Source organism: Argentina silus (assembly GCF_951799395.1).
Source record: "Argentina silus genome assembly, chromosome: 19".
Lineage (NCBI taxonomy): Eukaryota > Metazoa > Chordata > Actinopteri > Argentiniformes > Argentinidae > Argentina > Argentina silus.
In genome coordinates, this window is record NC_139673.1 from 1,502,233 (window position 1) to 1,519,704 (window position 17,472).

General features: G+C 44.5%; 1 protein-coding gene across 1 annotated transcript in view; it reads right to left on the bottom strand.

Moving 5' to 3' along the window:
- Positions 1 to 422: 422 nt before the first annotated feature.
- gpc5a (glypican 5a) overlaps positions 423 to 17,472 on the bottom strand; it is a 113,988-nt gene continuing 96,938 nt past the window's right edge. Inside the window, exon 8 of the mRNA XM_083691606.1 lies at positions 423 to 921. Within this exon, the coding sequence (XP_083547732.1) occupies positions 764 to 921 (158 nt within the window). The 3' untranslated portion in view covers positions 423 to 763. The remainder of the gene's footprint in view (positions 922 to 17,472) is intronic.

Consider the following 17,472-nt stretch of genomic DNA (forward strand, 5'->3'; position numbering starts at 1 on the left):
TAAAAAGACATTTGAGGAGCTGTATTGTAGCATAAACAGAACAACATGATACCACACAAAACCGAAGAAGCAGATAAACGTAACGTTTTCCCATTCTGTAATAGCCAACAGTGTGCTAAAGCATATTACATAGTTATAAGCATCAAATATATTATCTGATGAAATAAGATTAAATTAATTTCACTTTTTTTTACATCATAAAAAAAAATTAGGTTATTCAATTGTCATGGTTTTGAAAGGAGAAGTGGGTAATTCACGGCAGTGACATTAGCCGTTTTAAATATCTCAGTATTATTAGGTTGTTAGTGACACAAAATGTCAGGTACAGAAATCTCAGTGTATATATATATATATATAAATGTATATATGTTCCAATAAACACTTTAGCATATCATCCAGAAAGCGTAGCCAATGCCGACACATGGCTTCATTCTACATAGTACCCCAGCATGCTTATTGGAACACAAGCAGTATTTTTACTGTGTCTCCTATTCCGTTGTAGACGTCACTGCACACAAAGACACAGTAGACGGCTTTCATTCACCATCGATTTTCCTCTTTCCGTTACGACACATTTCTGTGTCTTGCGTGTCCACCGGCGTGGGCGCCTCCATACAGTACATGACATTCACCCACAACCGCTGGGGGGGGGGGGGGGGGGGGTGGTTGGGGGAGGGGGAAGGGGCCTTTATTTCTTTATTTCTTTATTTTCCAGATGCAGGAAAATACAAAAGAACTGAGTCTTGAGAGGGGTCACGCTCCTTTACAAGGAGAGTAACGTGAGGAAGCAAGTCAATATCAAGGCCGGGGTGAAGCCTCGGGGTCTCTGGTTCTGTGAGCTGCTGGATCTCCCTGCGTCGTAGTCCTCTGATCCCTGAGGGTGGTGGTGACGTCGGTGGTCGTTCGCGGCGTCTGGTGACACTGTGGGGAGGAGGAGAAGAAGAAGAGAGGACATTATAGTTAGACTGATGCATCATCATCGTCATCGTCATCATCATCATCGCCACCATCACCATCACCACCATCATCATCACCACCATCATCATCACCATAATCATCCTCACCACCATCATCATCATCATCACCACCATCATCATCATCATCATCACCACCATCATCATCATCACCATCATCATCACCATAATCATCATCATCATCATCATCATCACTACCATCATTATCATCACCATAATCATCATCACCATCACAACCATCATCATCATCAAAACTGTATCTGGGCCAAAATAAACTCAATGTCATTCAAGCAGATGTTTGACCCCTTGTGTTCTCAAGAGAGCTTAGTGTCCTATATTTTAGTTTCTCATACTTCATGCTCTTACCGCACCACTACAAATACAAACATATTACATGTATATAAACTACACATATTAATATATTATGCACAATGGCATCTCCTGTAGCTACAGTATCAAGCCAACTCATTGCTTAACAATAATGCTTCACTCAATAACTCTTTTTCTAATCATAATCAACGTTGTCTGAACCAGGTTTACTGGATATGTATAAATAGACACCATTTAGGTGACACTTTTATCCAAAGCAACTTACATTGCAGAGCGCATACATTTGTCAGTATACATGGTCCCAGCAGGAATCGAACACACAACCAAAGCATTGTTCGCGCCATGCTCCACCAACTGAGCCACAGAGGACCATGCATCCATCTCCGTTGGTGTCCTAGGATGTTGCCAGGGTGTCTTAGCAGGAGGTGTCCTGATTATCGACAGACAGTGAAGGCCCAGGCATGAGCCTCCTTCAGAGAATCCGAGTGTGGCCTGAAATTAACTGGATATTGATTCAGTGCAGAGCACAGTCCCCAAGACAGCCATTTACAGCCACGCTCACACAGTCTGGCAGCCCGGGTACGACTGGAGTGGTCTGGTTCAGGGGCATTGATCTTCCCACTACACCTCGTCGACTCTGCCCTCTGAAGCTTCAAGGCTACGAATACATCAACAAGCTCTAACATTGTTATACAGTGTAATATAGGGCTGTAATTAATAAATGGCAGCCCTATGAAGTAGTTACTCCCGTGGTGTTGAGATACATTTCAATCCAAGGCGCCTCGGCTTGTATGATGAACATCTGCCAATAAACAGCATGCTGATGGGAGTCATAACATCCACATTATGTTCCTGTAGTCTAATATGAGTGGTAGATATGGACAAACACGTTGTATAAGAGCTACTAAAACATAACAAATAGTGGCTATTATTGTAAGTATGATACACAAAAATGACACGCACTTAAGTGCTTCAGGGCCGAAAAAATGCAGGTAATTTTGATGTGACTTTCAGCACTGGCTGGCGTGTGGGAATATGACATTGACGTTGAATGTGTACGGTGTCGGTGTGAGATTTATGCTATGCATTTTGATCAAACACAAACACACACACACACTGTGGTGGATGTCTAGGATTTACCACTCAAGAAACAATTCAATAAACAAAGTCCTGAGTAGCCACAATATTTGAGTCCGGTATTTATTATTGCTTGCAAACAAGAGACAAGAGCCTAACAGCAGCCCAATGTAAATCCGGGGGTCTGTTCAGCGCAAGTCTGAAGAGGCGATCATCTTTTATACAGATGAAACATCATGGTAGGCGCCGCCAAGGGAGACTTTCTTACTGATCAATCGGCGCTTTCTTACTGATCAATTGGTGTTCAACATTTCATACTTATCCACCTTCCTGTCGGCAAGATGGGTCTGTTCCCTTGTTCTCGCTCTCCCCCACCACTCCCTCCGAAACCACCGCTATCCATATGGTAATCATCCGTCGTTTCTCAAAACAATGACTATAGAACTTTTAGAGGTGTGGTGTGGTAATACAGGGAGAAAATGTAATCACAGTATTCACACAAGTTGTATCCGTCATATGAAAGTGTATGTTCTTCACACAGTTCTATCAATGTATTTTCCAGAACAACACACACACACACCCACCCATACACACACACACACACACACACACACACACACACACACACACACACACACACACACACACACACACACACACACACACACACACACACACACACACACACACCCACCCATCCACACACACACACACACCACACACACACACACACACACACACGTCTCTCTGCCTGTCATGTTGAGGCTGTTAAAAGGAAGTGCATGCTAACGTTGCCTGGCCATTTAGTTGTGTACAGTGTGTACCCAGCCGGCTGCAGACCCCAGGGAGGTGTGTCAGAACCTATTAGACAACGAGGACAAGAGTGATGGCTTGTCGTCTCTCCTCTCCTCCACAACCTCCTCTCTCCTTCTTCTCTCTCTCTCTCTCTCTCTCTGATTGGCAGCACTGGTATCTGTAACCGGTGATTGCTTCACTACACTATAGAAAGTCTATGAATAGATGGTGAGGAATGGGATTCGCTTCAATTCTCCCCACAAAATGTAAACAAAATACCTCACAAAAGAGCAAATATAGACTAAATTCTGTATTGCTCTGTGTGTTTGTTTGCGTGAGGTACTGTTATTTATAAACTGTAATTTACTATGCAGCCACGATGCTCCCATTTGAAGGCTACTGAAAATGGCTGTTGTACAGTAGCTAGGCACTGCTAAGAGTGCCTGGAATGATTTGCTGCATTTCTCTGTAAACCAGCTTTGGCAGAGTATTTAAAGCATAATTGTTTTTCCACACATGACAAGAACAACAACATCCACCCACGTTAGGGTGTCAGAATACGTCTGAAGACCGGAGACTGAAGACAGAGTCACTCTGGCCTAAAGATGCGGGTGACAACTGATGTAAAATCAATAGTAGTTGAATCCAGACGACCCAGTGGAACAATGATCAATACTAACCAGCAGCTGGAAAATCACATCAACAACTAGGAGGCAGGGAAGAGGCGTGCTTCATACCTAATATATTATATGTTCTGGAAAGGAGAGCATTTGAGTTGCCCTATGGGACTTAATGAGGAAGAGAATGAGAAGAGAAGAGAAGAGGAGGAGAGTGTAGAAGAAGAGCCTTTCCACAGAGAGGGTTCAATAATACATGGTGCCAAACCTCTTAAGCCGGACAGGCCCTTAATTGGGCCCGAATTCTGCTTTAACTTGAGTATGAATTTAATTATTGATTACTTTATCTCCTTGTCATGTGTACTGCAGTGTGTTATTCTGAACTATGATCTGAGCACATCCACACAAAACTTCAAGGTGTTGCCTATCAAATGGCATCCTGCTTTTGCATCTGATCATCATATGCCTAATGTTTAGTTGGGTCTGGTTCTGAGGCGGAAATGAGTCAAACAGGGCTTTCAGCATCGAGAGAAAGCGACTGTGAGAAAAACAGCCTCATTCCCTGTCTGGCCATGACTGTGGTTAATTGAACACACTCTCTGCAAGGAGACAGAAACAACGTTTAACATGCATCACTACAGAAGCACCGAGTCTCCAGATGAACGAAACGTCTGTGTTATTCATCCTTGGTGAATCCAAAAGGCCCCGAGATGGCTCTGCACAAGGACCCGGCGTCCTCGCCTAATAAACAAGATAAAGTCTATCTGTCCTTCCAGGCACCTCTCTCTTAATTGCCAAATGTTTGTGGTTCGGTGATAAGTAAGGCAGAATGAAAAAGAACGCAGCCTTGAAACCTGACTTTGGGGGAATAACACACTGAGAAATAACCGAGGGGCAGCTTTATACTGAAGCCATGTTTTCAGAAAACAATTAAAATGTTCTTCCTATCCGACTAAATGCTTCAATAACTGAGATATGATGTTTCATCCTCCACACGTGTAAACAAGCAATTTGTTTGACAACCCATTCAGCTGAGAAAGACACATGCACATGACTAGCATTTGATGAGATCTGTGTGTCTACTCGTTAGAAGAGATAAATACATATGCATCACCGTAGCTGGCAGAATGCCTAATGCCAGAAATGTCAGCTTTGTTTCAGGGCAGGAGACAGCTCTGTAATGTTCTCATAACATTGCAAATGTACATTTCGGGGTAAACAACACAAGTAATAAAGAAGTTACTCCAGTTGGGGGAGAGATCAGGTTGATCTAGATCAGAATCTAACCACAAACCAACCTCTTCCCCTCACCTGACCTACCCTGTCAGAATCTCTACAAACTGTTGAGCATAGCGCTAATACTTTAAATCAAGTGGCTCTTCCACACGTGTGATAAAGCTGTCATCATTTATTCATTTGAACTCTTGAGTCGGCCAAATATTAATTATCACTTCAATTTCATTGTCCTTAAACTTCGCCATCACCTTAGGCACACTCATAATTTACAGCACATATCATAACAGCCTCATCATTTTCAACATTAGTGCCTTTATTGTCATAATGAACTATTTGTTATGCAACGTAGTCGTCATTAAAATCAATTAATCATCATTACATTTTTAGTGGGCCTATATTGCCATCTTGCATTCAGGATCTTGCCGTATACTGTAGCGCCATATTATAACTATTACTGAGAATATGTAAAAGGGTAATGCATGTACTGGCCTATAATGCACACAGGATATGATTTTATCTACGTTAGTGTTCAATTGTTGCGGCACTTCTGGTTTTGACGCGGCCAAGTCTAGCACGGTTGCTAAGGTTTCCATGACTGTTCTCAGTGCCTCGCTCATGCTGATGCGATCCCTGCGCGTTCCCGCCCCGCGGCTGGCTCCGACTCTGTCACATGACGTCAGCGCTTTACAGAGGGAAGAGAAATGCTTCTAACGTCCAATCTGGACATTTTTTTTTTACGACGGCCAAGGCATGAATTTGTATATTTTAGGTAATTGTAGAACATCACAGTCACCATGGAATCAACCTCATTTGGCCAGGAACAATACAGACTCCACCATTGGAATTACATTGGCAATTTTGGGGCAGGAACTACAAGTGAAAATTACAACAGTACCACGAGTGGCCACTAGGTTTTGTGGCGTGCCCGCCAGACGGTCGATTGATCTCCTGTGACCAAGTCATGGCTGCTATGAAGCCTGGGGGCTTGACCATCAGCGTTACTCGATTTTAACAATATCTAGCTCAGCAAACAGCCTTCTGAAAAATGTTTGGCCTTTCTAAATGCTCCGGAGACCTAGAAATGTTTTTGCTGGAATACGTGCATGTCCGCCGTGGTGGAATGACAAAGCTCATCGATATCGAACCTTTTGTCATTAATGAATTGTGTTTTAGAGCTCAAAACGTCAGAGACAATCCAGGTCCCGGCGTCTTTATTAACAGTTGCTAATGTGGATTAAATGAGCTGAGAGAAATTAAAATTTCATCTCGAGGACTGCGGCTGCATCTCTTGTTGATCCGCGTGTTTGTTCAGAGCTGTATTGCTTTCAAAAGATCGAGGGCCGAACGAAGGAGACCATGCATGGCCACGTCACCAGGGACCCCTGTGAGAACAAGCTGGCTGCTTGCTCTCCCTTGAGTCTGACGCAGCATCCCTGCTTAATTAGATTCACACACACTGAAAAAAGCGTTCAATTAACTTTGCATTTGAGAAATCATATCGTTTCACACGTTTTCGTTAGCGTGGCTGATGAATTGCCAATTTAGACAGAACAGCTTGATCCGACTCCTCTCTCTCTCTCTCTCTCTCTCTCTCTCTCTCTTTCTTTCTCTGCAGGCATTCAAATGAACAGAGGTTCATTGTGTTTTTGTTTTTAATTCTCTTTTACTCTGAAAAACCCATCTCCATGTTCAAGATGGAGCACTGTTCTGTTCAGCAGTTAGAGCTGTGAGTCAGATTGTTAACCAGATGTTGTGGCAAATGAGGTAGAATCTAGAGCCCCCCCAGGCAACCACACAGCCCTCCTGAGGCTCAGTGCTGTAGTGCGTTACCGAGAAGGAGAAAACAAATACATGAATTTCCCTCATGACATGCGACCAAAAAGGAGCCCCAGTGCAGCACACACACACACACACACACACACACACACACACACACACACACACACACACACACACACACACACACACACAGACGAGCAGACAGACGGATGGCCACACACACATACATGCCACGCACACACACAAAGCAGGATGTCTCACTTACAGAAAGAGTTAACAAGCCACTGTAATAATAGGTTACAGTACAGTGCCTGTCAAGCAGCTACACACTCGGAAGCAATTACAGCCCCTTAAATGAGTGTCATGTGGGTCTTTCTAGGTGTCCAATTCGAGTAATTGAATTAATCATCAAGGTATAAAGTACTCTATTTGTTCTGCAGCTGTTGTCAGGAGCTTGACTGTTGTACTGTACTAATGTACGGTGACTCTACATGCACATTAGTGGAGGCCGGTTGGGGACGGCCTCTACCAGCCTCCCCTGCTCTACATGGTTCTGTACAGCTGACCTGATCTCACACAGAGCAAGCATTCATCTTGCTCAGTCAATTACAGAGACCGGTCTCTCTCGATCAATAAAATCTAATTAAAAAGGCAGCAGCTTTTATTTATTTTAAAAACACCGGCCCGAGCGTGCCTCAGCGTTGAGCTGGTGGACAGAGAGAGACTCCTATGGATGCTGTGTAGCTGTGTTGCCTGCCGCTGCAGCCTTGAGCTAATGGACTGGGAACGTTCCTTATAGTGTTGTATCCCCTGGAGTCTCTTAGCTGCAGCTTTAACCAGGATCCCTAATGGAAGTGAGTGTTCATGTCCTGGATGCCTTCACCTCTTCCAGCCAGCCAGCCAGCCAGTCAGTCAGTCAGTCAGTCAGTCAGCCAGTCAGTCAGTCAGCCAGCCAGCCAGCCGGGCAGCCAGTCAGTCTGGGTTATGAGCACCTACTGTGTGTTTCATAAATGAAATCCATTCATTAATGCTGTAACATCCTGTACATTTTCATCCTGTACATTTTTTTATCCTGTACATTTTTTTATCCCGTACATTTTCCCTGAATTATTTGATGAGTTTCATCAATAATCCAGAAATGCCCTTTCCAATGCCTTTTCATACTCGGGGTCCCCACGGCACTAACGCTCCTTGAGCTTAAAGTACATGTATTTCAGGCAAATGATGAAAGAAGGCCTTCAGAAGATCCCCCCTTTGATACTGTATTAGTACAGTAGTCTCTCGATGACTACCAAGGAAATAACAACACCAATGTTTTTCATTCGCAGCATTGCCTCATACTGGTGAAAAAAAAACATGCGGGTGAAATCAAATTGAATTGAGCATCGCGGTAGCTCAGACACTCTAATTCAAAGTTGCAGTTGTCCGTCGGGTGACAGGACAGCTGGTTCACACATAAGCAAAAACATCCATCACATGTTCAAGGGACAGAGGCTTAAAAACAGCCAAGTTTACACTCCTCCATAGCCTTCAACAGTTGTCACACGTTGCACCGGGTATGAGAGTCCCCAGCCACTCTGTCTGCAGCCTACTGTACCTACGGGGGTTTGATTAGCCATGGGCTCCCTGCCACAGTGTCTACTTGTATGTTGTGGTCGTTTTATTACAGGCAGGGAGCTATACAGAGCATTCAATTATGCCAAGCATAAACGTACTACCGCTTTCTAGCCATAAATGTTTAAACTGTCATGACTGAACTCTTTGTGATATAGGTGTTGGCAACCCTCGTCCTCTTCCTCACACACACACACACACACACACACACACACACACACACACACACACATACATACCCAACAAACCCCTACTCCCCTTTCATTTCAGAGCTCAACGCATCTGGGGTTGATCTGGTCCAAAGCCAGATAGCTGAGCAGCCAACCTAACAAGCCACAGAACCACATAAACACAGCAAGGTCACCTGCTCCTTTCATTACAATGAGAAACGCATGTTCACAAATACCAGCCACCTGGGGCTTACAGCATTAAGGGATATAGATCGGTCATTTTTGACTGGTTAAATAAAACAAACACCCATTCTGTTCAAGAACTATCCATCAGGCAATTTCAAATGCCACAGGGCCTGAGTGGAGAGAATGTACCAGAACTAGGATGCTGGGGAAGGAGAACTCTTGTGCCAAGCAAATTAGAAGAAGGAGTTACTGGAAAGCTATATCAAAAAAACATAACAAAGGATTGATATGAAAGTGTTCTCAGAAACACTTGATTTAAACAAATATGTCATAAAACCTTTATAACAATGTCAGAACACTGACCAATGCCATGAACAGCGAAGACAGCAGATTGACTGGCTTTATGTGAATTACTGAATTAAACAATAATTTGTCAAAGACGAGGCTTGAATATCCTTAACAGATAACATATTTCCAAGTAAACATTTCTGTGTTTACACACAATTCCTCTAATCCACTGATATCAACCTTAAACGAAGCAAATAATTAGATCTTTTCCCCCAAGTCAAACATCAAAGGCACCCATATTCTCCACTACAAGCAGGCTTGATCCACTAATTAGCATGGATACCCAGCATCCACCATATTTTTCCTAAAACACAATTTGCATAATGAATCAAGGTTTTTTCGGCGTACACGGCTCCCTTTCCTATTAACCTTCCATTAACCTCTTCACTAACATGGGCGGTTCTCCGGTATTACTCACAGGGATCACACGGAGAAGGCCTGGCCCAAATTCATCAAACCACCACTGGAATCTTCCATGGATGATTAGGCCACAGATACAGCCTGCTGCCACACATAGTAATGGCTATTTAACTAAATCCTCTCAGGGGGGAAGGTGCTACAACAAACAAACTAAACTAATTAAAACCGGTCGCAGGTAAATATCGAATGAATATGAGAAGATGAGCAGATGTGGGTGTGATGTAGAGATGCTGATGAAACCGTTGTTTTTATGTTTAGCGATGCCTTTAAGACTGTCCAGGCTTATTAACAGTGGGAACAGTGGGAACAGTGGGATGACAATGAGTTCACTGTACTCCAATGGCCACTGTACTCCGATGGTAGCTCTCTTAAATGTTTACTTCCTGTTTGTAAACCATCCTCTCTTTCTCTTTGTTTTGTTCGTCCTCTTCTTCTCCTTTTCCTCTGAGTCATCATTTCTATTCCATCTCTGACTGTGATATGCATACACTAGATAAGCCTAGTTTATCAATAATTCCATTTCTGGGATAACATAATCAGATATAGTTTCTAAATATCACATATCAAGTCGCTGTAAATAGGAATCCCAAATTCATAGAAAGTCACCAAATCTGTCTGTATTGTTTACTGACGTGTGATGATTCTGGAACTGGGTCACCAGTTGCTACGGTTACTTCACATTGGAAGGAAAACACAAAGCGCAGCAGTACCAGCATCATGGCTTCAATGGACAAGAGGCTGTTGTCATTGAGTTCAAGGCAGAACTCCAGGTACCAGCCACTCTGCTATGATTGGCACATCCTGCAGTGCTTTTCAAAGAGACGGCCATCTTGGTGTCTGGTGTCTCGTCTGTCTGAGGGTGGCAACCCTCCGGCTGCTTTATTAGGTACACCTTGCTAGTACCGGGTTGGACCCTTTTTTTTTGCCTTCAGAACTGCCTTCATTCTTTGTGGCATAGATTCAACAAGGTGCTGGAAACATTCCTCAGAGATTTTGGTCCATATTGACATGATAGCATCATTGCTGCAGATTTGTTGGCTGCACATCCATGATGCGAATCTCCCGCTCCACCACATCCCAAAGGTGCTCTATTGGATTGAGATCTGGTGACTGTGGAGGCCATTGGAGTACAGTGAACTCATTGTCATGTTCAAGAAACCAGTTTGAGATGATGGACGGGGGTTATATTTGTATTATTAGGGCCGATGCTCGGTCGGAGCAAGTCGAATTGTGGGGCGACTGTTTGCAACAACTTGACGTCTGTTGCATACAAACATTGCTGTTGTGACTGCCAGGGTTGTTCTAGGAGAGTGGACTCACTGATTTCAGCCTTTCTGCTTCTGGTGGCTGCCTCTGTGAATCGTGCGCGCGTGCAGAAACACAACAGCTAATGTCTGACACCGCAAGTCCATTTCAGGGGGGACGGGGGTTATATTTGTATTATTAGGGCCGATGTTGTTTTTTGGAACTTCAAACTGAATTTCGCCGCGGTGCCCCAAGGTGGCAAATTTCAACGAACTGCCTTGCTCCTTTAAGCAAAAAAACATCTAAATAAGCTGTGTTGCTTCCCCGAAAACATCTGATGACAAGCTGTAAAGTGAAAGAGGTTGAGTGCACCTGTAAAAAGCAAACTTCTTTGTATCACACCCGTCCAACCGCGACGGTTATTTTCTGTAAAGCACTGTAAGTGGTGGTAACAAACAACACAGTTTTTGTGTGAGAGAAGATGTCGGTGACCCTCGCAATGAAACCCACAACTCGTTTTTACAGATTCCTATTACTGCGTCAAGCTCAACTTCTCTCAGGAAGAAAAATCAATACAAGGGAGGGAAAAACACAACAGAGTGGTTAAGATTTCCATTCTGAATAAGGTTTCATAGGTGGATGGTTACTCTGAAGTAATCCTGCTCTCAATTCAGTCTGGCCTTGAAGGATGGCCTTTGTGCTGTAGCACTCATCCAATTAAGCTTTTCAGAGGTCCCAGTCTGTTTTCTATGGACTTAGGAAGCCTGCATCTCCGTTCATTCACATGAACATACAGCTATTTGCACCTTGTGGTCTGAGACAGACAGAAGTGATTTATCATTAGCAAAAGCAATGGGATCTTCCTGATTAGCTACCCAGAAGCTCTTGGATCTCATCCTCACCGGAGCAGTGCTTGAGGAGGCTATGTTCTCCTGGATCATGTGGGAGGACACAGAAGGATCCTATATGATCCTGTTGAAATATTCCTCTTGGAGGGATAGACACATAAATCCATCCGGGGGGGGTGTTTCGGTTCGAAAACTAGAGGCAGCACCTTAAAGAGCAAACAAACACTAACAGCTGTTTTTCCAACGGGCTCCTCCTCAGACGTAGACAGACATGATGCACACACTGTACAATAAATCCTTCCACACATGTTTTCTTTCAGATCCCAACCCGCTTCGACACCAGCACTGAGCACAACCGTTTGACTTTAACCCAGAGAATTTTCTACAGGCCCCCCCATGCCAGAGCAGTAACTGTTATAAATGGTCTATTTCCTGGTAGGAGTTTCAGGTGGGGGATTCCTGGGCTGAATGCTGTGATTCATGGGCAAGAACTGAGACACTATTTATGGAAAAAGGGGGAGATATGAAGCTGAATATAAATCTCCCTTTTTCTTTTGAAGTCACAACACCTTGTGCGAACTGAACTGGAGAAAAAAAAAATACCACCCTACATACCTCCCTTCCCTCAGCCTCTGTCTCCGTTTTAGTCTAAGAAAGTCACTGCATATGTAACAGCCCTTTCCCCTCCGAATCTTAATGTACAGCAATGTGTGCATGCTGCTGTGATTTTTTATTTTGAGAAAGAGAGAAGTAGGGCTTTTTTTCCTTCTGGGCGGTTAAGTTTGTGTAATTGTCTAACACCTTGGAGACGTGTGAATAAGTTATAAGTTATCCACCGCTGCTCGTCCAAAAGGGAAAACTAGACTGACTAGAGGCAAAGGAATGCCGTTCTCTCTCTCCCCGTTCATTCCAACTAAGATATTAATAATTTAGCTACGCATTACATCAAACGCACACAATCGACTGTCACCGCATGAAATAATAATCACACCGATAGAAATATCTCTTCATTCTCTCTCTCCTCCTGATTGTGTTACTACCGTGTGTTTCTGTCCCCCAGAGGACAACATGCAGTCCAACGGGTCAAATCATTCATCCACTTCAACCAGGCTCTCCCTGCGGTTGATTAACTCAGTGATCCATTAACTGGGCTTTATCTCCCAGCGGGGAGAGAGCCCCCTCTGCCCTTCCCTCTGAGGATCAGGCCAGCCCAGCAGACATCATCAAAGGAGATCAGAGGAGAGCGGTGGTGTTGATTTCTCCCCATGTAGGCAGGTGAGCGAAGGTGAGAGATGTTCGGGGGAAGCCTCGACCTTTGTAACAGGAGGAAATAACAAGAGGTTCAAAGTTGCTGGCGAGGAGTCCCCCTGTTTGAGTATCAGCTCACACGCTGTGTATTCAGAAGAATGCCGTGCAGTTTTAAATTCAGCTCACACGTCGTCTCTGGAAGAGAAAGACTTCTGGGCCATCATCCAAATAGACATTCTTTTAAAGAAAAGATGTGGAATAAAAAGGAGAATTCAGGCGTGCAGTGGACATACTTCTCTCTTTGAGGCATTCTGCACTAACTGATTTGTTTCCTGGGTAAATGCCAAACTCCGTGTAGGCTACATAAACAGTCTCCTACTTTGTAAAATATGAGAAAAATGATGAGGAGCTGGGAGGACAGGGGCTTAACGTGAGGTGGACAGAGGAGAGCGTGAAGCAGGCAGTGACAGATTGAGAAGAAGAAACCCTGTGAGACGGCCATTGGTGAAGGTTATGTTGTTGATGTTGTTTTAAACAATCCATTCTTCCTTCGTGTTTTTTGCTCTTCTTCTAGACACATGAGTCAAGTTGCTCTGGTGCCACACAGGGAAGTTTTAAACTTTTGATTGAGGACCTCTTTGTTGAAAAATGTATTTGTTTTTCTTGATTGCGTTTTAATATGTAATTTTGTATGTGTATTATGTATGGTTATAAACAGTGTGTATGCAGGGCTCCCTTGGTCTCAATGCGACTCCCTGCAAAAATAAAGTTTAAATAGCATAAGAAATAAAGGAGGTGGAAACAGGCAGACATGCAGCATGGGAAGCGACTGACACAGCGGTCGACCCCCCGCCCATTTGGGGAATGTGTGGTCCAGAGCCAGCAACACTATCTACTAGCCTGAACTTTGTCTCAGGTGAAAGTTCAGAGGTCAAACATGGTGAAGCAACAGCCTGTGATGCGGGCGTAATCAACGAGACCCTCAAGAACAAACAAAGCACTGACAAAGTGACAGGGGAACTAAGCCAGACGCCACAGACTCATTTGACATTTAGAAAGATCCAGAACATGTTTTCTGTTTTGCTGTCCCACTGCCTAATATGGAGGTTGACGTGTATGGCATTTCACTGAGGGCAGACAGGGTGTAAACAGGGTCAGACCTCTGACAGACAGAGAGACAGGGATGTTTACACTGTCTAGGTGACCTCTCCTCCCTGTCTCCCTGACTCTGGGACTTCTCACAGGCTCATTTGCTGTTATAGAATACCAATGGAGCAGACAGCAGACCTCAGAACACCTGCGGCCATGAGAAAAAAGGGTTCTGGTTTTGGGCAATGGACGATAAAACTTACACACACACACACGGACACATACACGCATGCACACACACACACACACACACGTGCACATGCATGCATGCATGCACACACACACGCAAGCATGCACGCACATGCATGCACACATGCACACGGATGCACACACACACACACAGACACACACACACAGACAAATCAAATCAAGTCAGACATCCCAGCCGAGGTTGGAGCAGTGATATGTGATCAGGAGAGGCTGAAAGGCTAAGAATGAGACCCAGCTAGGCCAGTTCCACAGCTCAGGCTCAGACAGAGGAGGGAGAATGTGCCATGAAATACGTTTCTGAAGTGGAGGCTGTGATATTTAATTAATACCAGGCTGACTGGAGGCCCAAGATCATCTGCTGCATGTCTCATCCAATATGCATGACTCACTAGTGGGCTTTTTCTAGTGGGAGGTGGTGATGGTGGAGGTGGTGGTAGGATGGTGGTGGGGTGGTGTTGGTGGTGGTGGTAGTGGTGGTGGTGGTAGGATGGTGGTGTTGGTGGTGGTGGTGGTGGTGGAGGTGGTGTGAAGTGCTATGCGGGAAACACTCACAGGGAACAAATAATCAACATTCAGAAGCAACACTCGCAGAAAGCATTGGGGATGTTATCTGGTCACTGAACACACACAATGACAAACAAGTGATCTGGCGCTGGACAATGGACAATGAAACACACACACACACACACACACACACACACACACACACACACACACACACACACACACACACACAGGTAATTCAACAGGGCAGTGTAGAATAAGGACAGAAGTAAAGCAGCAAACTTCAAGATTTTTAATGTCAGACTGCCTCAGCGTCAGCAGCCTTCTTTGTTTCTATATCAACTTTGTCTTCTCTATACAATGTGTTTATAGCTTTTAAAGATAACGGTTTGGTGTTGAACATCGTCGTGAAATATTAATCAAAAGGGAAACCGCAATACAAACATTTCTCGCTCAGAATGTGTTGACTTGAAATGGACTTCGCCATCTGTTCAGATGCACTGAAGAACTATCACTGCTTTAGCGTACAGACACGGTTTCATATGCCTCGGAAAAAAAAAAAACAGAAAATATTCTTAGCATTACCATTTGCTCTAACAGAACTCTATGGTTCTACAAGAACTCCAAGGGTATTACCACAGCTTTAGTGTAAAGCCTAAGTAAAGTACTTCTGGTGTTTTGCCTTGCGATGGACTTCGCCATCTGTTCGGATGCAGTCAAGAACTATCATTGCTTTAGTGTAAACACAAAGTTTCATCCTGTACTGTATATTTTAGACAGAAAAAAAGACCATAAAATATTCTTAACATTACCATTTTCCTCTAACTGTAACCCATGGAAACTGTAACTACTGGAAACTACTGAAGCTGTGTTTTCACCTGGTTCCCTGTCTGTCTGCGGCAGGGTTGTGTTTTAACCTGGTTCCCTGTCTGTCTGCGGCAGGGTTGTGTTTTAACCTGGTTCCCTGTCTGTCTGAGGCAGGGTTGTGTTTTAACCTGGTTCCCTGTCTGTCTGCGGCAGGGTTGTGTTTTCACCTGGTTACCTGTCTGTCTGCGGCAGGGTTGTGTTTTAACCTGGTTACCTGTCTGTCTGCGGCAGGGTTGTGTTTTAACCTGGTTCCCTGTCTGTCTGCGGCAGTGTTGTGTTTTAACCTGGTTACCTGTCTGTCTGCGGCAGGGTTGTGTTTTAACCTGGTTCCCTGTCTGTCTGCGGCAGTGTTGTGTTTTAACCTGGTTACCTGTCTGTCTGCGGCAGGGTTGTGTTTTAACCTGGTTCCCTGTCTGTCTGCGGCAGTGTTGTGTTTTAACCTGGTTCCCTGTCTGTCTGCGGCAGGGTTGTGTTTTCACCTGGTTACCTGTCTGTCTGCGGCAGGGTTGTGTTTTAACCTGGTTCCCTGTCTGTCTGCGGCAGGGTTGTGTTTTCGATGGCTGTTCCACCTCTACGGCTTTAGCAGGTGGGAGTGTCAGGGGGGTCATTTCTCCTCTGCAGGCCTCCTGTCAGTCCCTAATGACACCCGTGTTACATTAAATAAATGTCCTGCTTCTCTCCCCGAGCCCACACACGCGTTATTAAACTGCCTACCTGTGTTACGATGATAGATGTCCCCCCCAAAAAAGCGCCTGGACGCCCTGCCATCCGAGCCCGAGGAGGTTACCCATACATGCAGAACATAAAGAGATTGCTTGTGCGGACAAGCGGTATGAGCAATGAATGCATGAACACGGGCTTCCCACAGCTGAGTGGTCTCCATTTGGATAAAGGAAGGAACCCTTGGAGAGAGGACAGAATTAAAAACAGCCAGTAGCCTCCTCTGACTGACGGAGTTCAATTGAGACGTGGGGAAAGGCCTAGGGGAAGGGGAAGACAACTGATTGACTGGACATCGATGTTCTAGTCAGTCTAGTATGTCAGAGCAGAGAGAGTTAAAGTCCTGTGCACAGCCATGCTGGCAGAGCTAGTCCTGGTCGGAACAAGCTGCATCTTTGCCAGGGCTCGCTTGGAAAAGAGATTCATATCCCAATGGGACTCACCTGGATAAATAAAGGACTGAATAAAATAGATCAAATAAATGAACTCACAATCCAAAATACAGTCTAGTCTAGTACACTGTGTTCCTGTCAGAGCAAGGGGGACCAAATGTGCTTGCTTGCTCACAATATCAACTAACTGTTTCTCTATTGCAACAATAACTTTACTTTAACTTTGTGTGTTCATTCATGGGGGCCTCAGGTAAGACAAATAACCTTGAGCAACAAAACACTGTTCAAAGGTGTTCATAGATCTCCTACCATGGCCTGCGGCACAGAGTGAATCATCCAGTTCAGCTCTGCCTGCTTTCATTCTGAACCTGAAACCGCTCTCATTCTGAATCTCATTCTGAATGCTTCATAATGACATCCCCATCCAGACAGGGATTTAGCCACGCGGTGTTATTCAAGAGAAGGGAGTTGTCATACACTGCATCTAATAGCTCCCCAAGGACCAAGGACACTCATTCTAAAGCTCCCAGGCCAATATGAACTCACAGGCTCCATATTGTTGAAACAGCCTGCGAATTCTAAACAAACATGACAACGGTTCCCTTTGACATGTCAGGATATTCATTGCGAACAAAAAACTCGAAAGAAAAAAAGGGCATAGCAACATGATGTCCTTTACCGGGCTGCAAGAGAGCAGCTGACGTGCCAGACTCTGACGACGGCGTGGCGGAGTAGTACATCTT